This window comes from Terrapene carolina, unplaced genomic scaffold, assembly GCF_002925995.2.
Source record: "Terrapene carolina triunguis isolate 2854851 unplaced genomic scaffold, T_m_triunguis-2.0 Scaffold210, whole genome shotgun sequence".
Lineage (NCBI taxonomy): Eukaryota > Metazoa > Chordata > Testudines > Emydidae > Terrapene > Terrapene triunguis.
This window is the reverse complement of record NW_020664561.1, coordinates 33092458-33118143: the sequence shown is the minus strand read 5'-3', so window position 1 is coordinate 33118143 and position 25686 is coordinate 33092458. Positions and strand designations below refer to the sequence as shown.

Here is a 25686-nt window from a genome sequence, read left to right as displayed (position 1 = left end):
AGCAGGTGGGATTTCTGATGGATGGGAAAACAGGTGGAGAGTATCTCTTTGTGTGAGAGTTGAGTACATTCAGAGGCAAAATACTATACTGGGAAAGAAAGATATAAGCACAATATACTCTGTCACATATTTCTTTTCACTCTTCATACACCTAGGACTCAGATCCAAAGTGCTTTATGCAACAAAGTTAGATCCAAAATCACAGGCAGCAGTTTGGATTCGGTATCCCACACTGTAACACACTCTCAAAACTAAATGAAAATGGTACAGGTTTGGGCCTCTATCTAGGTATAAAACATTAAAATAGAATAACTGCTTCTGGTGCTGAAACTTGACACAGTATTTCACTTTGAAAAATAGCTGTTAAACATGCAAAATAATTGCTTTTCACAGTATTCTTTGTAAACATCAATGTCCTAGCTTATCATTCAAAGTTTAAAGACTTACTGATTGCAAAAAATACATCTGAGGTTGAATTTGGCAAAAAAAAAAAAAAAAACTAAACTAAAGCCTGGACACTCCTACTAGCTGAATACAAAAATATCTGAGAAGGTTTTATTTAAAAATATTTAAACAATCACAATATCACACCAAACATAACCTTCAGACTGAGGCATTTTCTTCAACTCTGAAAAGGAAATAGATCCTTAACTATAGTGGTGTTACTGGGATTACTTCAGTAATATTTATACAGCAATACATTAGCTTTAATTTAATATCTCAAACTGACTGTAGTTCAGGGAAGCATTTGATCATTAGGCCTGTGACCAGCGCTGTTCTGGAGAACAGAAGGGTGTATTGTGTACCGGGAGCTAAGATATGGGATGTGGCCCTGGGACTGAAGATCCTAATGGGAGCAGGAAAGAATCCACTAATTGTCCTTTATGTGGGAACAAATAATACTATTAGAGTCTCACTGGGACACACTAAGAAAGACTATATCAGGCTGGGGAATATACTTAAAGAAATGGAGGCTCAGGTGATCTTCAGTGGGATTCTACACGTCTCTAGAAAAGGAGAGTGAAGGCAAGACAAGATTATGATGATCAACAGATGGCTGAGGCAATGGTGCTATAAGGAGGCTTTGGGATGTTCAACCGCTGGGAGGCATTCACAGACAAAGGACTGTTTTTATGGGATGGGCTCCATCTGAGTAGGGAGGGTAATAGGCTTCTGGGATGGAGGTTGGCACAACTACTTAAAAGAATTTTAAACTTGGAATTTGGGGGAGACAGTTGGGAGATGCTCATGCAATCTCCATGCCTGATTCCGATATTGAGCGGGAGGAAAGTCAAGTAGAAGAGAATACAGGAAAGACAAAAAGAACAACAGAGGGTAGGAGAATGGACAACAGGAGGAAATATAGTGCCAAAATTAAGTACAGTAACAGTCAAGTAGGCAATACTGGCAGTAAAATTACTAATCTGGTGAGGAATTAAAGACATTGGTAAATGGTAATTGGGATAAAATACAACAAGAGACAATGGGTCATACTGAAAGATGAACTGTTAGGCTAGAGAGAAGTTACTAGTGGAGCTCCTCAGGGATCAGTCTTGAGTCCAGTCTTATTTAACATTTTCATTAATGATATTGGCACAAAAAGTGGGAGTGTGCTGATTAAATTTGTGGATGACACAAAGTTGGGAGGTATTGCCTATATGGTGGAGCACTGGAATATCATACGAGAATATTTGGAAGATCTTGAAAACTGGAATAGTTGAAATGGGATGAAGTTTACAACAAGAATTTTTGCTATAAGCTAGGGATTTATCAGTTGGAAACAACAGAGGAGGAGAAAGACCTGGGTGCGTTGGTCGATCACAGTATGACTATGAGCTGCCAACATGATGCGGCCATGAAAAAGGCTAACACAATCAGAGGATGCATCAGGCAAAGTATTTCCAGTAGAGACAGAGAAGTATTACCATTGTACAAGGTACTGGTGAGACCCCCCATCTAGAATACTGTGTGCAGTTCTGGTCTCTTGTAACAGGGTCGGCACACACCTCTCACAAGCGCCCTCCCTTGGCTAATTGCATCTTTGCAATCTCTCAGTTTGGAATAGGGTCGCACCCGCTTCTCACAAGCACCCCCTTCTGTTCAGGTGTGAGCCTGCTGTTTCTTAGTTCTTGGTTGGAACGGGGTGGCACTCACCTCTCACAAGTGCCCTCCGCCCCCACCTCCAGCCGATGATTTCTTCAGCAGGTCTTCAGTGACTCAGTCCTCTGGCTGAGTCACACTGTCTGTGGGCGGAACAAATAAACAAAACCCTTCTGGGGTATACAGTCTTTACTTTCTGCAAAGGTTTTCTCCCCGGAGACACTGCCCTCCTGTAACAATCCATCGCGGTTCCCTCAGTTGGTATGTCCTTTTCGGCAGCTCTCCCTGGGCTCAGTCTTTAACTGGACCAGCAGGGCCCATCACAGAACCCTCACCTGGTCTGGCTAGGTTCTTGGCTCTTACGTTGCTCAGTTCCTTCAGTCAGCCAGGAGCTCCTTTTTAACTCCCCCCATCTTCGGCAGCCCTCCCTGGGCTCAGTCTTGCCCACACTGAGCTGTCAGTGGTCCTGCTGCTCTTCCAGCCAGCCAGGCACCCAGTCCTCCCTCTTCCAGCTCCTGGCAACAACTGACTGACTGTCTCTGATTCTCCTTTTTTATATGGCCCAATTGGCTGTTCCAGCAGCTCCTCTGATTAGCTGCTTCCCCTGCAGACACTCTAGGCCACCTGGAGGACTTCTCCTCTGCTCTTTTCTGGGGCAGGGTGAGGCAGGGCCATGAGGCATCCATCAGGGGCCTCTGGACCTAGTCCACCCCATAACAACTCTCATGTTTAAGAAAGATGAATTCAAACTGGAACAGGTGCAGAGAAGGGCTAGTAGAATGATAAGAGGAATGGAGAACCTACCTCACCAGGGGAAACTTTAGGAGCTTGGCTTGTTTAGCTCAACAAAACAAAGGCTGAGGGGAGATATTATTGCTCTCTATAAATACATCAGAGGGATAACCACCAGGGATGGAGAAGAATTACTTAAATTAAAGGTCATTGATGGCCAAGAACAAAATAACATAAACTGGTCATCAACAAGTTTAGGCTTGAAATTAGACATTTCTAACTATCAGAGTAATGAAGTTCTGGAACAGCTTTCCAAGGGGAGTAGTGAGGGGAAAATTCTAACTTGTTTCAAGACTGACCTTGATAAATGTATGGGCGTTTGGATATGATGAGGTTGCCTATAATGGCATATGTCCTGGCTGTGACTCTTATTCACAACTATCTCCAACACCCAGAGATGTGACACTAGATGGGAAGGGCTCTGAGTCACTACAGAGAATTCTTTCCCAGGGGTTTGGCTGATAGGTCTCACCCACATGCTCAGGGTCTAACTGCTTGTCATAGTTAGGGTTGGGAAGGAATTACCCCCTGCCCCCGGTCAGATTGGCAGAGATCCTTGGGGGTTTCGCCCTCCTCTGCTGTGTGAGGCACAGGTCAACTGCCAGTTTGAGCTAGAGTATATGGTGGACTTTCTGCAACTTGAAGTCTTAAATCAAGATTTGAGGACTTCAGTAATTCAGCAAAAGTCTATAGGCCTAGTACAGGAGTGAGTGGGTGAGGTTCAGAGGCCTGCAGACTAAATGATCATAATGTTCCCTTCTGGCCTTACAGTCAGGGCCGGCTCCAGGGTTTTGGCCGCCCCAAGTAGCCAAAAAAAAAAAGAAAAAAAAGCTGCGATCGCAATCTGCGGCGGCAATTCGGCGGAAGGTCCTTCGCTTCGAGCGGGAGTGAGGGACCATCCGCCGAATTGCCACCGAATAGCTGGACGTGCCGCCCCTCTCCGGAGCGGCCGCCCCAAGCACCTGCTTGCCAGGCTGGTGCCTGGAGACGGCCCTGCTTACAGTACATAAGGTATTGCCCGAAGCCAGACCATCTCAGCATATAAGGGCCTGTGTGCTTATTTTAAGTAATTCTATCCTGCCTATCTAAATTCTGCTCCCTGGGTTCATCTGGATGTTATCAATGTTCTTTCCCTGTCCTACATCTTTGCATATTTTGACATGTGATATTGACAATTTGTGTTTTAATGGTTAAAAAGCTGTAATCTTTTGAATCCCAACATCTAATTATCATCTGTCCCTCTTTTTACTGAAGAAAAAAACCTGCTAACCCTTTCAAAATGGATGAGATTTGAAGTGGAATCCATTCAGAAACTGAGGACCAGCAGCCCAGTGGGAATCTGGCTATGAAATGTTGGATCCCACCTACAGTTAGTGGATACACTTAGAATTTGTTCAGACAATAGGTGACCTGTTATTGGACAAGGAGTTTTATCTAATATAGAAGTGTAAAGCCCGAGGTTGCATCTTTATGTTTGTTTTCTGTGTAACTTGTATCTGTTGGCTCTCTCTTACGTTTTCATCTTTGAATCTGTGGTTTTTCTATTAAATAAACCTTTTTTTCATTTTTATCCCAAGCAGGTCTCCAGTGTGCAAACTGTGTGGAGTGTGTGCACCAAAGTAAGCTGGTGTCTAGGGGAATGGTTTCACCTTTTGGAGGGTGATGAACCAGAGGTCTAGTACTTGAGAATTCAGGGAGGACATTTTTTGGGAAACTTGGGACTGGAAAGGCTGGTGGTGTCATTCTGAAAGGAGTAATTAGGCTGGTGGAAGCCAGTAAGTCTTTGTGCTTGTGGACAGGCTACTGTGTGTCAGGGATCTGAGCCATAGCAACACAATATTAAGGCATCCCAAGGTTACAGGGCAGGGGGTGACAGAACACCCTGATCTGTGTGATCCCCAAAACATCACAAAGAACTTAAGTCTTCACAGACTGAGGCATCCTTCATGAGGACCCTCATTCCCCCTCAGAGAGGGAGGGTGAGCGGATTCAGAGGCAGGCTGAATACTTGGAGGCAGGCTGAATTACCCAATCCAGGCTATTTGCCATAGAGGCCACTTAACACTGAACTGGACCCAAATTAAATGCTTCGGTTTTTGTTTGTGGTTTACACTCTCCCATTAAAGTTTAAGAAGTTTGGCCTTTTACTTTAAAATCCATCCTTGTGTCTGTGTTTCATTCTTCTGCATATTCTGATCAAATATATGTATATAATTTAAAGGGATCCTTCTGGATGAAAGACAGCATACAACTGAATTATTCTATTGTCATCAAGTGACACTATCACAAATACCACAAAGGGAAAGCATCTAATGTGTATTCCACATTTGCTGTATTCACCGTGCAAATATACATAAATGGAAAGGCAGCAGCAAACTATATCACTTGCAAAACAATATTATTAAAAAAAGAATACTGAAAAAATATTTTAATTAACAAAACAAATCGAATGGAAAAGATTCCTCAAATAAAGCTTTAAAAGTGAGTCTGTGTGTGTTTGACTGCCATGACTAATTATGTTGCCATGTAATGTGTGTTCAATTTGAGCTTATTTAAATAGCAGAAATGCTCATTAGCTGCAGTATATCTGTGAAGCTTCAGTAAACAGTTTAATGGTTTTTATGTTTAACCATTTTCATAAGTTCCTGTAATTTTGGCTTTAGAAGCTCATTAATGTTATTTTTGATATCCATCTTACAGACTTCTTTACTGTGAAAGGGCATCAAGTACTTCAGTACAATCTGAAAATACAGTAACTCACTTAATCATATGTGTAAAAATATAGCTACCTTACATGTAAAAAGTCTGATTCACTGCCAATACAATCCACATTGTAGGCTGCAGAAGCAATAAATCTGCCAGAAGCAATGGTACAAGCACATTCCACCTACCATCCCTAGCCAATTGTGGGCTGCACTGACCTGCATCAGCTTCCCAAAGCAGGCAAGGCCAGTGAGGATAGGTCCACATGCTGGGAAATGTGCCTATTTGTTCTCTAAGCAGCCCCCACCAGCAAAGCTCCTATGGAAGCCTGGCTGCAAAATTAATGACAGCAATTCTGCTATTATCCCTCCACCAGTGCAGATGTTCTGCAGGTGAAAGGGTGTACAACTTGCCATTACACAAACAATATCAATAGCCGAACTCTTACTGATTTAAATGGAACTAGGATTTGAACCCTTTGTAAATTGTGATTTTACTCTGCCCACAGTGTACTTTTCTGTAGACAGAGGACTTCACTCTCCAAGACTGCAACTCTGACATCTTTCCTGAGCACTGAATTATTTTAAAAAAATACACTCCAAAAACGGGCAACTTTTCTGCCTCTGAAATATAAAACATCAGTTAGGAACCAGGACAAAGGCCTCACAATACCAATCATTTAGAAATTGTAAAACTATAAATATGGGGATATCACAAATCAATCTGTGAACTGTATTTTGCAAATGTTCTATCTAATACTGCTGTTCTATCACATGCTATTATATCACATGCTGTTCTGTCTGTCACCCTCATTGCTTAATGCACCCTTTTAAAATGGCATGGAATTGAAGATAAACCATTTCTTTTCCCTTTTAAAAATAATTTGTATGCTACATCCCCACCCATACAAGTTATCACTTTATAAAAACAAAAAAACTCCAAAACAACCCAAATCAGGTGCAGACCCTATATCCTGCCAATAAAGTTTATGGAATTTATGTTTGTTTAGGAAAAAATGAAAAACAAAATTGGATACTTTTGCATTTCTAAAATAAAAAACAAAAACAAGAGGGAAATATCATTTCGCACATGTCGTCCTATATTCTATATAAATGAAGAACATAATATGTGCAATCTTAGGGACTGATGTCACACTTAAGGTTTATAACATTATCCCAGAGTAAGAACATATGTGATACCAACTACTAGTGAAAGCTGGCATATACAGCTGGACACAGTAGAACGGTCCCACCCCCGGTCTGACAGCCTCTGTGCTGTTGAGGAGGATAGAAGTCCCAGGGAAGGAGAGCATCAAACTGGAGGAGAGGGAAACAATCCCATAGTTGGGACCTTCCTTCCAGATGATGTTGTGGTATCCTCTCGCACAGAGGATACCTCTCCGGGGGAGGGAATTCCAGCTATTAGGAAGAGACAGGTAATGGGGGATTCGATCATTAGAAACATAGATAGCTGGGTTTGCGATGACTGGGAGAACCGCATGGTGACTTGCCTGCCTGGTGCGAAGGTTGGGGAACCTTGAGACATCTAGATAGACTTGTGTGTATTGCTGGGGAGGATCCACTGGTCATGGTACATGTAGGCAACAATAACATAAGGAAGGATACGAGAGAGGTCCTGGAGGCCAAATGTAGGCTGCTAGGTAAGAGATTGAAGTCCAGGACCTCCATGGTAGCATTCTCTGAGATGCTTCCAGTTCCATGCGCAGGGCCAGTTAGACAGGCAGAACTGCAGAGTCTCAATGCGTGGATGAGACGATGATGTAGGGAGGAGGGGTTTAGATTTATTAGGAACTGGGGAAACTTTTGGGAAAGGGGGAGCCTATACAGGAAGGATGGGCTCCACCCAAACCAAAATGGAAACAGATTGTTGGCACTTAACATTAAAAAGGTCGTAGAACAGTTTTAAAATTAAGGGCTGGGGGAAAGCCGACAGGTGCGGAGGAGCACATGGTTCAGACATCCCTTAGGGGAGTATCTATTAATAGAGCATCTCTATGTCCTAGTGAGGACGAGAGGATGGAAAATGATAAAATAAATGCAGGGTCTGATCAAGACAGTCAAATAAAAAAGAGTCCCATTCAATTAAAACGTGTAATGGTAGACAGCTAAAAGGAGACAAGTTTTTAAAGTGTTTATATACCAATGTTAGAAGTCTAAATAATAAAATGTGTGAACTAGCGTGCCTCATATTAAATTAGGATATTGATATAATAGGCATCACAGAAACTTGGTGGAATGAGGACAATCAATGGGATACAGTAATACCAGGGTACAAAATATATCGGAAGGATAGAACAGGTCATGCTGGTGGGGGAGTGGCATTATATGTGAAAGAAAGTGTAGAAACAAAAGAAGTAAAACTCGTAAATGAATCAAACTGTGCCATAGAATCTCTATGGATAGAAATTCCATGCTCTAATAAGAAGAATTTAGTGGTAGGGATATATTACCGACCACCCGACTAGGATGGTGATAGTGACTGTGAAATGCTCAGGGAGATTAGAGAGGCTAATAAAATAAAAAAAACTCAATAATAATAATGGGGAATTTCAACTATCCCCATATTGACTGGGTACATGTTACCTCAGGAAGGGATGCTGAGATAAAGTTTCTTGACACCTTAAATGACTGCTTCTTGGAGCAGCTGGTCTTGGAACCCACCAGAGGAGAGACAATTCTTGATTTAGTCCTAAGTGGAACAGGATCTCATCCAAGAAGTGAATATAGCTGGACCGCTTGGTAATAGTGACCATAATATAATTAAATTTAATATCCCTGTGGCAGGAAAAACACCACAGTGGCCCAACACTGTAGCATTTAATTTCAGAAAGGGAAACTACACAAAAATTAGGAGGTTAGTTAAACAGAAATTAAAGGGTACAGTGCCAAATGTGAAATCTCTGCAAGCTGCGTGGAAACTTTTTAAAGACACCATAATAGAGGCTCAACTTAAATGTAAACCCCAAATTAAAAAACATAGTAAGAGAACCAAGAAAGAGCCACCGTGGCTAAACAACAAAGTAAAAGAAGCAGTGACAACAAAAAGGCATCCTTTAAAAAGTGGAAGTTAAATCCTAGTGAGGAAAATAGAAAGGAGCATAAACACTGGCAAATGAAGTGTAAAAATATAATTAGAAAGTCCAAAAAAGAATTTGAGGAACAGTTAGCCAAAGATTAAAAGTAACAGCAAAAAATGTTTTAAGTGCATCAGAAGCAGGAAGCCTGCTAAACAACCAGTGGGGCCACTGGACGATCGAGGTGCTAAAGGAGCACTCAAGGACGATAAGGCCATTGCAGAGAAACTAAATGGATTCTTTGCATCGGTCTTCACGGCTGAGGAAGTAAGGAAGATTCCCAAACCTGAGCCATTTTTTTTAGGTGACAGATCTGAGTAACTGTCCCAGATCGAGGTATCATTAGAGGAGGTTTTGGAACAAATTGATAAATTAAACAGCAATAAGTCACCAGGACCAGATGGTATTCACCCAAGAGTTGTGAAGGAACTCAAATGTGAAATTGCAGAACAACTAACTGTAGTCTGTAAATCACCTTCCATACCAGATGAATGGAGGATAGCTAATGTGATGGCAATTTTTAAAAAGGGCTCCAGAGGTGATCCTGGCAAGTAAGCCTGACTTCAGTACCAGGCAAACTGGTTGAAACTATAATAAAAACAATATTGTCTGACATATGGATGAACATAATTTGTTGGGAAATAGTCAACATGGTTTTTGTAAAGGGAAATCTACTAGAATTCTTTGAGGGGGTCAACAAGCATGCGGACAAAGTATAAATGGTCAGTTTTCAGAATGGAGAGAGGTAAATAGTGGTGTCTCCCAGGGGTCTGTTCTGGGACCAGTCCTATTCAACATGTTCATAAATGATCTGGAAAAAGGGGTAAACAGTTAGGTGGCAAAATTTGCAGATGACACAAAATTACTAAAGATAGTTAAAACCCAGGCAGACTGCAAAGAGCTACAAAAGGATCTCTCAAAACTGGGTAATTGGGCAACAAAATGGCAGATGAAGTTTAATGTTGATAAATGCTAAATGCAAAGTAATGCACATTGGAAAGCATAATCCCAACTATACATATAAAATGATGGGGTGTAAATTAGCTGTTAGCACTCAAGAAAGAGACCTTGGAGTCATTGTAGATAGTTCTCTGAAAATGTCCACTCAATGTGCAGCGGCAGTCAAAAAAGTGAACAAAATGCTGGGAATAATTAAGAAAGGGATAGATAATAGGACAGAAAATATCATGTTGCCTCTATATAAATCCATGGTACACCCACATCTTGAATACTATGTGCAGAAGTGTTATTTACTCCTCATAATACAAAAACAAAGGGCCACCAAATGAAATTAATAGGTAGCAGGTTTAAAACAAACACAAGAAAGTATTTTTTCACGCAAGTACTGTCAACCTCTGGAACTCATTGCCAGAGGATGTTGTGAAGACCAAGACCATAACAGGGTTCAAAAAAGAACTAGATAAATTCATGGAGGATAGGTCCATCAATGGCTATTAGCCAGGATGGGTAGGAATGGTGTCCCTAGCCTCTGGTTGCCAGAAGCTGGGAATGAGTGACAGGGGATGGATCACTTGCTGATTACCTGTTTTGTTCATTCCCTCTGGGGCACCTGGCATTGGCCACTGTCGGAAGACAGGATACTGGGCTAGATGGACCTTTGGTCTGACCCAGTAGGGCCATTCTTATGTTCTTATAATAATAAGTAAAAGCTCAGAACAGTTACTCATAAGGGAGAAAAACTTGTTCTTGGGTCAGTTTTTGGGGAAAAGAAAAAACAATTATAGAACAAACATGTTGCGCTTTACAGACATTGTCTGTGGCAACCTTTAGTGATGCTATGCTGGACTCAAAATAGTTTAGTAACTGCTATCTGTCCTACCCTCTTTTAAACAGTCCCGAAGAAACAGGAGGCAAAATCTGTATGAAAATTCTCCATGTCCCTCATAATTGTTTCACTGGAAAGAAAAGCAATGTGCCTGTAGGGGAAATACAAATCCACTGCATAAAATTGAGGCAAATGTATACCGTTGAAGTCAGTGGAGTGATGCCGGGGTTATTTTGGCTCACTGTACTTAGGTAAACATGCTTTGTCTACTGAAGTTCTGAAACACGATGCTTACACAAAAATAAATAGTAAAAGCAAGACAACTGAAAGTTATGATTATCTCCTAATTTGCATCATTGTACCAAGGTATACAATTCCAGGAAATATGCAACACAAGATTTTGATAGCTAATAACTAATTATAACAAAGGATTTTTTTTGGTGTGTGCTATTGTCAAGGCTGATTCCCCACTCTGGCACTCCGAGTGCAGAAGGTGGGGGCCCACAGGGATTCTAAAAATTAATACTGGCCACTCCAGGCTTGTATTAAACTCCCAAGGTTACAGCTTCTCTCTGACCTGGGATGGGTAGATGCTGCCACCACCCAAGTGCAAAAAAACCCTTTTGACCCAGGAAGGAGCACTTGGGAATTCCTCCCTGTGGGGTACCCTCAAGCCCTTTCACCCCCACCTCTGGGGAAGAGCTGAGAAAGAAAACAAAGGAAATCAGCTGTTGCTACCAGCTAATTAAACAACATGCACAAACCTTTTAGAACACAAAAATCCAATCCTGTTCTTAAAAAAGGAAATTTTTATTAAAAAGAAAAAGAAAGGAAATACATCTGGAATTTAGGCTTTTTGCTAGATTAAAAAAAAATACAAAATTAAGCATCAAGATAGCTTTCTTGAGGTCTAGCTTAAAGGTTACAAGCAAAACAAAAGTACCTGGGGTTAGCCCAGAGGAGTCCACAAGCCATAAAGAAATAAAAGAGATAAACCTAATCACGTCTTCCTAGATATTTCCTGATCTACTTACATATCTGGGGGGTTTCAAATAAGTAGTTTCTAGGTATGATCTGATGGTTTTTCATACCTGGCTTAAAGCTTCTTACAGCACAGTCCCAGCCCTGTCCCTGCTCTCCAGGAGACCCACAGACAGACAAAAGGGGAGTCTTGTTTCAATTTTAAAAAGTTCTAGCCTTTCCATTGGCTCTTTTGGCCAGGTGCCCACTCAATTTCTTTCACCTATGCATAGCAGTCAGACTTTTTAACCTTTTACAGGTAAAGTAAGTAGAGAACAGCTACCAAGAGGGATTTTATAGCTAACTGGATGTCTGGCTGTCCATAAAAGGAAGCTCCCCCCCCCCCCCCCACCTTCATTTATCACAGCTGTATATACTAGAATACTTGCTTTTCTGCATTTATGTTTGGACCTTTGTAGTATTTCTTTTAATTTGTTAAAGAAGATAAAGAACATACATTTCTTACTGAGAAATTGTGGGAGTGGCTCCTTTCTACTCCGGCCTGCTAAACAGAATTTTGAATGAAACTAGCATTGTCAATGGCATCTCCTGCATTAGCTCTGGACTACTACTTTGTGGCAAAAGTACTATTTTTCTCTTCACAATTTTTTCATGGAAAAAACATCCTGTTTCCCCCCCTCCCCTCCCCTCCCTGAAATTAGGGGGAAATTTGTAGCCCCAAACTGGTGTTGTCCCTTCTCTTTCAAGAAAAAAAATGGTTGTGTAAGGCCTGGGCCTTAAAATCAACTGGTCTTCTGTTTAGTAGCATACGGAGAATTATATGCAGCACCAGAAACTGTTAAGAGATACAGTTTAATACAAGGGATTATGTTCTTATTTATTGGTAAACTGCAATTTGGAATGGTTCCAGGGGATACTCCTGTAACTCACTCGCACATTTTAGGCTCCAAAATGGCAAAACAGGAAAGCAGGAAGAGTCAGTGAAAGTGCAAAGCTCCCTGAGGCTGTTTATTTTATTCAGGCCCAATCATAAAATTGTTTCCTGACCCCAATGTGCTGCTAAGTGGAAATGCAGGCTGTGCCTGCAAAAAACTTCCTTTCACCAAAACAAACAAGCAAGAAAACATCACATGCCAATATTTCTCCTCTTCAAGAATCTAGTATAAATAACAACCTGATTTTTAACTGTTTTCACCAGTGGTGCTTAGTTTTTTTAATACAGATCTATATGGCAACTGACCAGCTATCTCAGTTCCCAAGCATATAATGGACTTTGCAGTTCTCCTAAGGTTTTGTGAAAAAAATTAAAAATATATTTCTCTGAGCCCAAAGGGCAAATAAAGTACATACCAGAATGCTTGAAAATGTAATAGCATTGTATTTTAACAAAACTTCAAACAGCAAATACCTCCCTATGAGCATGAGGAAACTGAGCTGTAAAATTACTAGTTCCTCTACAAGAGCAAGAAACATCATGACGACAATAATAGACTGACAGAGCCTTTCCATCCTAAGTTCCATTCCTATTCACGGGAGCAGATATGCTTAAGTCACAGTGAGCTAAACTTTAAGCATGTGCTTCAGTCCTGTCTTGAGAGAATGACTTTCCGAATCAGGGCTTAAATCCTGTTTTCATTTATTTTTAAACTTCTGATGTGCCAAACATTTAAGTTCTCAATGATTGGGAGAACCGCATGGTGATTTGCCTGCCTGGTGCGAAGGTTGCAGATCTCTCGAGGCATCTAGATAGGCTTATGTGTAGTGCTGGGGAGGAGCCGGTGGTCGTGGTCGTGGTACATGTAGGTACCAACGATATGGGGAAGGATAGGAGAGAGGTCCTGGAGGCCAAATGTAGGCTGCTAGGTAGGAGACTGAAGTCCAGGACCTCCATGGTAGCATTCTCTGAAATGCTTCCAGTTCCACGCGCAGGGCCAGTTAGGCAGAACTGCAGGGTCTCAATGCGTGGATGAGACGATGGTGCAGGGAGGAGGGGTTTAGATTTATTAGGAACTGGGGAAGCTTTTGGGAAAGCTTCCTGTAAAAGCCCTTCCTTCCTGTAAAGGCTCCCCCCAAATCAAAATGGAACCAGATTGTTGGTGCTTAAAATTAAAAAGGTCGTAGAACAGTTTTTAAACTAAGGGCTGCGGGAAATCCGACAGGTGTGAAGGAGCACGTGGTTCGGACATCCCTTAGGGGAGGATCTATAAATGGAGATTCCCTATGTCCCAATCAGGAGGAGAGGATGGAAAATGATAAAATACAGGGAGGATCTGATGAGAAAATAGTCAAATGAAAAAAGTCCCATTCAATTACATCATGCAATAGGGGACAGCAAAAAATGACAAGTTTTTAAAATGCTTATATACCAATGCTAGAAGTCTAAATAATAAGAAGGGTGAACTAGAGTGCCTAGTATTAAATGATTATGTTGATATAATAGGCATCACAGAAACCTGGTGGAATGAGGATAGTCAATGGGACACAGTCATACCAGGGTACAAAATATATTGGAAGGACAGAACAGGTCATGCTGGTGGGGGAGTGGCACTATATGTGAAAGAAAGCATAGAATCAAATGAAGTAAAAATCTTAAATGAACTAAATTGTACTATAGAATCTCTAGGGATAGTAATTCCATGCTTGAAAAATAAGAATATAGCAGTAGGGCTATATTACAGACCACCTGACTAGGATGGTGTTAGTTGCTCAGAAATGCTCAGGGAGATTAGAGAGGCTATTAAAATAAAATAAAAACTCAATAATAATAATGGGGGATTTCACCTATCCCCATATCACCTCAGGAAGGGATGATGAGATAAAGTTTCTTGACACCTTAAATGACTGCTTCTTGGAGCAGCTAGTCCTGGAACCCACCAGAGGAGAGGCAATTCTTGATTTAGTCCTAAGTGGAGCACAGGATCTGGTCCAAGAGGTGAATATAGTTGGACCGCTTGGTAATAGTGACCATAATATAATTAAATTTAACATCCCTGTGGTGGGAAAAACTCCACAGTGGCCCAATACTGTAGCATTTAATTTCAGAAAGGGGAACTACACAAAAATGAGGAAGTTAGTGAAACAGAAATTAAAAGGTACAGTACCAAAAGGAAAATCCCTACAATTTGTGTGGAAACTTTTTAAAGACACCATAATACAGGCTCAATTTAAATGTATATCCAATTTAAAAAACATAGTAAGAGAACCAAGAAAGAGCCACCGTCATTAAACAACAAAGTAAAAGAAACAGTGAGAGGCAAAAAGGCATCCTTTAGAAAGTGGAAGATAAATCCAAATGAGGAAAATATAAAAGCATAAACTCTGGTAAATGAAGTGTAAAAATATAATTAGAAAGACCAAAAAAGAATTTGAAGAACAGCTAGCCAAAGACTCCAAAAGTAATAGCAAAAAAATATTTTTTTTAAATACATCAGAAGCAGAAAGCCTGTTAAAGAACCAGTGGGGCCACTGGACAATCGAGATGCTAATGGAGTACTCAAAGACGATAAGGCCATTGTGGAGAAACTAAAGGAATTCTTTGCATCAGTCTTCACTGTTGAGGATGTGAGGGAGATTCCCAAACCTGAGCCATTATTTTTGGGTGAAAGATCTGAGGAACTGCCCCAAATTGAGGTGTCATTAGAGGAGGTTTTGGAACAAATTGATAAATTAAACAGTAATAAGTCTCCAGGACCTGATGGTATTTCACCCAAGAGTTTTGAAGGAACTCAAAGGTGAAATTGCAGGACTACTAACTGTCACCTATCATTTAAATCAGCTTCTGTACCAAATGACTGGAGGATAGCTAACGTGATGCCAATTTTTAAAAAGGTCTCCAGAGGTGACCCTGGCAACTACAGACCAGTAAGCCTCACTTCAGTATCGGGCAAATTGGTTGAACATAATTTGTTGGGAAATAGTCAACATGGTTTTTGTAACGGGAAATCATGCCTCACCAATCTACTAGAATTCTTTGAGGGGGTCAACAAGCATGCGGACAAAGGAGATCCAGTGGATATAGTATATTTAGATTTTCAGAAAGCCTTTGGCAAGGTCCCTCACCAAAGGCTCGTAAGCAAAATAGGCAGTCATGGGATAAGAGGGAAGGTTCTCTCATGGATTGGTAACTGGTTAAAAGATAGGAAACAAAGGGTAGGAATAAATGGTCAGTTTTCAGAATGAAGAGAGGTAAATAGTGGTGTCCCCCAGGGATCTGTACTGGGCCCAGTCCTATTTAACATATTCATAAACGATCTGGAAAGAGGGGTAAACAGTGAGGTGGCAAAATTTGCAGATGATACAAAACTACTCAAGATAGTTAAGTCCCAGGCAGACTGTGAAGAGCTACAAAACGATCTCACAAAACTGGGTGCCTGGGCAACAAAATGGCAGATGAAATTTAATGTTGATAAATGCAAAGTAATGCACATTGGAAAACATAATCCTAACTATACATATACAATGATTGGGTCTAAATTAGCTGTTACCACTCAAGAAAGAGATCTTGGAGTCATTGTGGATAGTTCTCTGAAATCATCCATTCAATGTGCAGCGGCAGTCAAAAAACGAACAGAATGTTGGGATCATCAAGAAAGGGATAGATAATAAGACAGAAAATATCATATTGCCTCTATATTGATCCAATGTAAGCCCACATCTGCATGCAGATGTGGTCGCCCCATCTCAAAAAAGATATATTGGAATTGGAAAAGGTTCAGAAAAGAGCAACCAGAATGATTAGGGGTATAGAATGGCTTCCTTATGAGGAGAGATTAATAAGACTGGGACTTTTCAGCTTGGAAAAGAGGTGACTAAGGGGGATATGACAGAGGTCTATAAAATCATAAGTGGTACAGAGAAAGTAAATAATATCCCTTCTCATAATACAAGAAGGGGTCACCACCTGAAATTAATAGGCAGCAGGTTTAAAACAAACACAAGAAAGTATTTTTTCACGCAACACACTGTCAACCTCTGGAACTCATTGCCAGACGGTTTTGTGAAGGCCAATACCATAACGGGGTTCAAAAGGGAGCTAGATAGATTCATGGAAGATAGGTCCATCAATCGTTATTAGCCAGGATGGGCAGGAATGGTTGTCCCTAGCCTCTGTTTGCCAGAAACTGGGATTGGGTGACAGGGCATGAATCACTTGATGATAACCTGTCTGTTCATTCCCTTTGGGGCACCTGCCATTGGCCACTGTCAGAGGACAGGATAATGGACTTGATGGACCTTTGGTCTGACCCAGAATGGACGTTCTTATGTTATGAGTGTATTTGATTTGCTTCAAGACTGCTGGTTAATGAAGAAGTGTAAAGAACTGAAAATGACATAGCCACAAAAAATAGTAATTTATTTTCATAGTTTTTTTTATTTATTTTTAACTTTTCTGGTATGTGAGAGAAATTTCTGCACTCAGCTTGCTATACCAGTAGCAGTATCCACAGACACAACATGTGAAAGTGAGGTATGTTGCCCATCCCAAGGAAAAGGACTCATTCCATGATCTGCCTGAATTATGACTTTGTTCCTCTCAGACTACAGCATGTTGCTACACAGAACTCATAAATGGATAATGTAACAGGCAAATGGGCATTACGTTCCCCATCTTTAGAAAGGGTTATAGTTAGTGGTAGTTTATTTCACTGGTAAGCATGTGTTACCAGTCCCCCTCTGTGCAAATCCACAAAGGATATGATTTGTTATAGCCATCAGGTATAGAGTTTTGGTTCAAGCTATAGCAGCTTCTTCTTTTAGTTTTGGATGTCCCTTGTTCAAAACCTCAGTGTCAGCCAAAATGTCAACTGTCACATTAGGCTCCATCAGCCCATCAAGTTAAAGCTGAAGCAAGATTGAGTGTGGGAATACCTATACACAAGGTAGAGTAACCTTTTAGCCTGGAACCCAAGAACCAACACAATTTGCCACTGATACAGGCAATATGTTTTATTAACCCAAGAGCTTTGAGAAAACCTTCCCAAAGACCTTCTAATGGCAAGAATTGATGAGGGATTTGAAATGGCTTTTTGAAAATATTCTCTAATTAAAGTTAACTCCATGAAGACACTGGCTCATGACTCCATTAAAAATTCGAACCCTAGCTTTTCTTTGTACTTCCTTGGTGAGATTGATCACTAGACCATAAGCAACACAGATATTAAATTCTTTATATGACAACATATCACCAAGTGGAAGGGTTGTTCCCACTCACAAAGAGTCGTCAGAGTCCCACCTGCTTCTTATTTACTCCATTAGATAACTGCACAACAGGAGGTTGCACAGAATGAGTATCACTGTGAGTACTATGGATGCAATTTCCTTGTAGAGAACAGCACAGCTTGAATTAAATTATCAAAAATCATTTGTTACAATAAGCGAATACCTGTAAATTAAATTTACAGATACCTCAAAGGAATGGCTTTGCCCCCTTGCTTTTATTGTAGTAGAGAATCTAAAATCTCCCTGTGATAATATGCTGGATTAAAAATTGTAAACATTGTTCCTTAGTATCACTCTTATTGAATGGGAAGGACTGGATATCTGATTTGTGTTACAGACAGCTCTATTGACATCTGTCAGCAACATTCTGGAATTCTTAAAATGTTCATATAGCTCCTCTCCATTACTTAATGTTTTGTCTTCCTTGTGAAGGTCAGTAAAATCTTCTTCTTCCATCAATCGTTCCAGAAAACTCAAAAGCATGTCTTTATTTGTCTTCCAAAGAATGTCCATGTAGAATATTTACAGAAAAAGCAGAGGTAAAAATGTCCTTGTATGAAGCTGCAAGACAACCACATATATTGCTAGACTTGGATGGTTTTGGATTTACTACTTGTCTGTGATTAAGAAGGTACAGAAGTCTTTGCCCTGTTATGAGGTTTTGAGCTGTATTTTGCACTAAGAGAACCAAAGTGTCTGTGGCCAGTGTAATGCTATTAGGATTTCCAAAACTTTTTGTGGCCTTGTCCTCTGAAGCACTTTAAAATAGCAAATGGGAAGGAGTACATAGTATGAGTCTGGTCCATTTCTGAATCAGAGCATCCATGCCCAAAATTTCAGGATGACATGTCATGGAGTAATTTCCTGGTATTACTATACATGGAGGAGGTGTACTGATCCATCTCTGGGACTCCCAACATCTCAATCACCTTTATGAATACCTGCCAGTTCAGGCTCAATTAACTGTGGTCCATCTCTCTTCTACTCAGTCAGCTGGCTTTGTTATTTAATATGCCTTTGATGTACAATGCTTTTAAGGAGCTTAGAATCTAATCTGTTCAAAGAGAAGCCAAGCCTCTCCATCAGTTTTTAGCTCCTGATTTTTCAGCCTCCAGTCCATGAGGCGTGCATGTGTGAGACAGCCTGGATCCCTGCCCAGTCCTGAGCAGAGGGCATCCACCCATCCATCCCATCACAGCAGCCCCTAGTTCTTCTTATGATTACGGTCAGAAAAAGAGAAAATGGCACCATATTACTGCAAATGTCTTCCAATTATAGATGGGTATGCACTGCAACGTTTGCATCTACATCTCATTTGTGAGGGGTGTTTGGATCTTGAGTTTTGGGTCAGACCCATCTTTAGAGTTATATCTGCTTAGTTTGCTAATGTCAAGATGAAGACTATAGAGCCTATACAGCTGTGCATAGGCAAGCTGTATTAATTTATTCTTGCATTAAGTACAGAATTGCCCATTTACGTTCTGCTTCCACATTCCTTCTTTTTCAGTGATATATGAAGCAGTCAGAACCCAGCTTGATTTTCAGACAACCCCTTGAATTTGCAATTATGGCACCTAGTGTACTTTAAATATTCTCTTGGGGACTGAATTAATTTGACAAGGAAGTTACTTATATGGAATAAGTACCTAAATCTGTAAAATGTTGGGGGGGGGGGGGGAAAGGCGGAGTTGCAATGGCTAAGGACCATTTAAGATTAAGCCTTAAAATGGAATGCTGTAATGTCATTTACTAAAGGATCACTTTTCCAAAATTTGCATTTGGAAAGGTTGATGATCTGCAAATATCTCATGGTTAGATACCACACTGAGTGGTGCCTTAGAAATACCAAAGACTGGATTTTGGATCAATCTCTTTTACTCTGTTATAATTTAGGGACTAAGTTGCACAGTAATATTCTCACACATTCTAACACACCACTCCATAACTTACACACAAAGGTGCCTTCAAGTGATTAGTTATTTTGAGTATTCAACTTGAGATATCATAAAAAGGGGCAGATCACAAGGCAGGTGCTCAACACTTTCTAAAAACTGGGTCTCTTTAAAATGTCGCAAGTTGCACAAACAAAAGCAGGGGCATCCAGCCCAAATTACTTCTCAGTTTTGAACATTTAGACTTAAGAGCCCAATTCCACCCTCCCACAACCCGTTTATCCAGTTGTAATTGAGGACAAAATTTAGGAGAAGAAAGCCAAAGTTCCCAAACTGTAAATAGTAATAATATTAAAATAATAACAGGCTTTAATATAGCATATTACAGCTGAGCATTACCTTTAGGGTCACCTAAAACTGAACCAAAGGCACTGATCACCACATCTGTCTTCAAACGGACAATCTGATCCTCATCTTCAATCCAGTGTCCAGCTTCAGCTTGCTCAGTTCGAACAAATTCCATAGCAACAATTCGTCCACCTTTCACTACAACCTTCCGAGGTGAGAGGAAAGGCAGAAATTCACACATTTCTTCTTTTGCAAGTTCCATCTGTGGAAAAAGGAAAGTCATACAAAGATTATGATGTCTTCATAGAAAGATTTTGATTCATGAAGTTTGCATATATTCCATATCTAGCAAAAAATATTGCTGTGTAGGGCTACAGTCTACTTACTCCAAAGTCTCCAATGATATTGAGTGGATCAGCACATCCACTTATGGAGAAGAGTATTAATTTTTCATATTTTCTCCTCTGTTACTCTGGATTTAGACTGGCATGGTCCCTTTGATGTCAGTGGAATTACCCTATGTAACAAGGTATGTTGGTCTTTTAAGGACAGGTCTAGGTGAGCACAGACTCAGTACTGACTGCAGCCTAGATGGGGGGTAGGCCTGCACTGAATGCTAGGTAGAAGTGGTAGTAAATTGGGGGCGGGAGTAGGGTTTTATCAAAAATAAACTAAATTTTCCTCTGAAAAAATAATTTGACAAAATTTGTCAATGTTCCAACATATTTTTGAAACAAAGAATTATGGGAAAACACCTCCATTTCTTATAAACAAAAGATTTTGGTTAAAGAAAAATCATTCTGAAATTTTCCCCACTTTCTTACTTTTTCCAAAAATTGTTGGATTATTATCAGAAGGTGCTCAACACTTTCTAAAAATCTGGCCCCTTCAAAGTGTCTCAAAGTGCACAACCAAGTAATGTCAGATGCTGAAACATTGTTTTCCTTCTGAAAGTAGGAAAAGTTGAGAAAGAGTAAGAAAATGTGGGAAAACCTACTTTTTATACCACCTTTATACTGTTTAAAATAGTAAACACCTATTTTAAACAGCAAAAGGCATGAAAAATAAGGTCTCTTCCAACTTCCTTAGTTTCTCCTCCCTGAAATTTTTAAAAAATAATTTGTTGTTTTAAAATACCACAGGAATGAAGACTCATAGATCCATATACTTTAAGACCCGAAGGGACCATCCTGATACGACCTCCTGCACATTGCAGGCCTCAGAACCTCACCTACCCACTCCTGCAATAGGCTCATCCTCTGTCTGAATTACTGAAGTCCTCAAATCTTGATTTAAATATTTCAAGTTACAGAGAATCCACCATTTACTCTAGCTCAAGCCAGAAATGACCTACGCCCCACTATACTGCAGAGAAAGGGTGAAAAAAAACCCAAAACAGGGTCTTTGCCAATTTGACTTGGGGAATGTTCCTTCCCAACCACAAATATGACAAGCAGTTAGACCATGAGCATGTGGGCAAGACCCATCAACCAGATCCTGGCAAAGAATTCTCTGTAGTAACTCAGAGCCCTCCCTATCTAGTGCCCCATCTATCTGGCTGCTGAAGATATTTGCTAATAGCAGTTGCAGATGGGCCATATGCCTTTATAGACAATCTCATAATACCATGCCCCTCCTAAACTTATCAATCTCAGTCTTGAAACAAGTTAGATTGTGTGCCCCCACTACTCCCCTTTAAAGACTGTTTCAAAACTATACTCTTCTGATGGTAAGACACCTTTCTCTAATTTCAAGCCTAAGCTTTTTGATGGCCAGTTTATATCCATTTGTTCTTGTGCCAACACTGACCCTTAGGTAATTCATTTCCCTCCCTGGTATTTATCCCTCTGATGTATTAATGGACAGCAATTTTATCTCCCCTCAGCCTTCCTTTTGTAAGGCTAAACAAGCCAAGCTCCATAAATCTCCATTAGGTAGTTTTTCCATTCCTCTGATCATCCTAGTATCCCTTTCCTGTACCTGTTCCAGTTTGAATGAATCTTTCTTAAACATGGGAGACCAGAACTGCACACAGTACTCCAGATGAGGTCTCACCAGTGCCTTGTACAATGGTAATAACACTTCTCTATCTCTACTGAAAATACCTTGCTAGATGCATCCTTGGATTGTATTAGCCTTTTTTATGGCTGCATCACATTGGCATCTTACAGTCATCCTGTGATCCACCAATATACCCAGGTCTTTCTCCTCCTCTATCACTTCCACATGATAAGTCCCCAGCTTATAGATATCATCAACAGGAATTTTTGCTAAGTGTATGACGCTGCAGTTTGCACAATTAAACTTCATCCCCTTTCTATTATTCCAGTTTTCAAGGTCATCCAAATCTTCTTGTATGCAATTCCAGTGCTTTGTGTCATCAGCGAATTGTATTAGCACACTCCCACTTTTTGTGCCAAGATCATAAACAAAAATATTAAATAAGATTTGTCCCAAGACTGATCCCTACGGAACTCTGCTGGAACCTCCCTCCAGTCTGATAATCCTTTCAGGTTTACCAGCAGTAGTCTCCCCTTTAACCAGTTCCTTACCCATCATCTTTGGATTCTCATATTAATCACCAACTTCTCTAATTTAACTAATAATTTCCCATGTGGAACTGTAGCAAATGCTTTCCTGAAATCCAGGTAGTTTAGAACTACTGCATTTGCTATGTCTAGAAAATTGATTAGGTTGGTCTGGCACAATCTACCTTTTGTAAAACCTTGTTGTATGTTATACCAATTACCATTTACCTTTGTCTTTAATTACTCTCTCTTTCCAAATTTGTTCTAAGAACTTGCATACAATTGAGGTCAATTAATGAGCCTGTAGTTTCCCACATCACTTCCTCCCCCCCACCCCCTTCTTAAATATAGGTACTATATTTGAAATTCTCCAGCCAGGATTTGGCCCTACATGATTATATGACAAATAATCTCTTCCATACCTGTGATATTCTACAGCATTTCAGCATCTGGCAGTGTTTGAAACGTCAATAATGGCTATACTTGATTAGGGGCAATTTTTACTTTATTAATTTCTAATCTGTAGTATGATTTAGTTAATAGGTATAATTACAGACTTTATGAATGACAACTTTAAAAAATACAAAGATTTGCACATACACTCACAAAGAGATCATGGGAGTCTGAATACTGATGAATTGAAAAACAGATCAGTACATGAATTACATTTTATCTCAATAAGCTTTCCTTTTTTTTTTTTTAAAGAATGCCCCACCCCAATTTGAGTGTTTGCTTTATGGCAAGGAAAACAGAAGTAAATTATGCACATTGAGAAATTACATTGCTTATTGTGTACCGTCATCCCATTTGTGTAACGATTAGGTCTCCAAAGATGTACACTTTCTCTTGAAAGACAGGACCATTTTCACATAAATTCCATGACTGAGGTACATTACATGTCTCATTAGTATAAATTATGCAGCAATCCAAAGTATGTGCCACATAAATTATAACCAAATAAGACCACCAAAATCTAATAATTAAAGACAAATAAAAAAGGTTTCATAATAAAAAATGTTTATCAAAATCTAGTTAAGCATAGAAATATATGCTGGATGCCATCACTCACCAGCCTTTGATAGGCATAAAAAACACAAAGAATTTTAACTAACCTTTTTACATGTCTTTATACCTACCTTTGATTGGATCACTGCGATACATTAAGTATGTCCCAGAATTGCACCTTTTTTGGGAAATCAGATTACTGAAAAGTCACCAGTAATGCTAGAATGGCCCATAATGATTCAGGTATGCCTCATCATTTGATATCTGGGGTGCATATGTGTGTTTAAACATTTCTAAATATTTTAGAGTTTATAAACAAAGGACCAAAATTTGCCCTCAGATACGCAAGCGCAACTTTTATTGACTTCACGGAGAATTGCACAAGCATAACTGAGGGCATAATTTGACACAGGCACAACATAAAATAAGCCTCAGACTTTGAATAAACATTTACAAATTTCAATTTCATTTTGATGAATTAAACCTTATGTAACAGTGTTTTAAGTGCGTTGCACAAGTTGGGACTGTATAAATAACAATGATAATCAGTGTTCCATCTCATAAAATCAGTCTTGTTACTACTACAAAAACATTCTGATTGTTCAGTTTTACCTCCTCAGGGACAGCCCTGATATTAGTGAATCCCTTTCTGAAGACCACAAATACACGGCGAGCTCCACAGCGTAAAGCAGATGTTGCACAATCAAAAGCAGTGTCTCCTGCTCCAAGTACAATTACAGTTCCCTGTATCAATGGCAATGGAGAGTGACAGGCACACATTCCTGAATGATGAAAAGAAAACCCCATTTTCAAGTAGAGAACCATTTCTGCATGACAGCTCAAAAGATACTTGTACTCAAAGCAGTGTAAAATTGCATCTTGCAGTTTCCAAGCATGGAGTGTCACTATCAAATTATTCTGCTTCTTTGAAAGACAGTTTTATTCCCACTTTTAAGATATGCTCATATACGTAATTTCATAGCCAGTACCCTTAGCAGCAGTGCCTGCCCATCATGGAGGGTTATAAACTACAATACATTTTTAAGAATGTAGGCTCTGTCATACTGGATTCAATCAATTTGAGGTAATCATCAAAAATTAAATTTTGACTACTTTCATCAGATTCATTATTCTCCTAAGTAAAAACCATTTTTATAGTTTATAAAGAGTGGCACTCTGTATTTTTCTAACAGCTTTTTATTTGTTTATTGCCCCATCTGATAATTTAATAATATTGGTCTCAGCCATATAAATTAAGTAACTTTTATAAAAGACTCTGAATATATCATCATTATGGCATGGTTCTCATAAGCCATTCCCTATGGCAGCTGAACATGATGCAGTAAGATTATTATTCTTACAATAATTTCTAGGGGACCTTGTTCTGAACTAAGTGCTTAATCTATATTGGTTTTCTACAGACTTTATTTGCAAAAAGAAACAGAGAGAATTAGGACTTTCTAAGTGTTCATTATCCAGGGCGCTCTATTTGATAATTCGCTTATAAGAGATTCTTAAGTAAAACTAAAATGTATGTACTCCATATATTGGATTGCACTTTAGCATCAATTTAAATGTAACTAACTACTGATTAGACAAATTACAGTAATTTTAAAAATTATAGCATAAATAATATAAAGCTATAATCTCAATGAGTTGGTGATAGTTTCATTCAGAAGAGTTTGTGTTGACCATATAATCAGTGCTCTGTAAGTCTTAACTTTGTGCTATAACAGTTGTGAATTTTCACAGCAAGGGTTCAGAAGCACAAATATCAATTTCTTTCAAGAAAATAATACTTTAAATTTAAATTCACAAAAGAAGAACAAAGATATCCTGATCCCCAAAACACTCTCCACTTGGAAAAGGTACCATAGACTGCAAGACTCGGTCATTTTTCCATGTGCCTATGGCATGGGGCTTTGATTACTTTACTATATCTATTTCTGTCTAGAATAATTTATCTCCAAAGTGAATTCAATCCAATGAAAGGTGGTAGATTGACAGCAATGGAAAATGAACTCCTTTATTTTATCAAAGAACAAGCACAATATGGGAGATGACAGTGCAAGGCATGCCTATGACACCATTCCAACATGCCTAGAAATACCACTTCAGATGAGCAAGAAGTTTAGTCACAATGCCATTCAGATCTTGGTTTCTCTCCCAGATAAGGCCCCAATCCTGCAAATGACTCCACATGGGTGCAGAGATCTGCCCACAGATAATGACTTGTAG

At 39.7% G+C, this 25686-nt stretch overlaps 1 protein-coding gene across 1 annotated transcript in view; it reads right to left on the bottom strand.

Moving 5' to 3' along the window:
* Window positions 1–25686, bottom strand: part of LOC113407210 (dihydropyrimidine dehydrogenase [NADP(+)]) — a 602627-nt gene that overhangs the window by 254950 nt on the left and 321991 nt on the right. Inside the window, exons 10-11 of the mRNA XM_026655393.2 lie at window positions 24061–24230; window positions 19967–20177 (exon numbers count right to left, since the gene is read on the bottom strand). Of these exons, the coding sequence (XP_026511178.1) occupies window positions 19967–20177; window positions 24061–24230 (381 nt within the window). The remainder of the gene's footprint in view (window positions 1–19966; window positions 20178–24060; window positions 24231–25686) is intronic.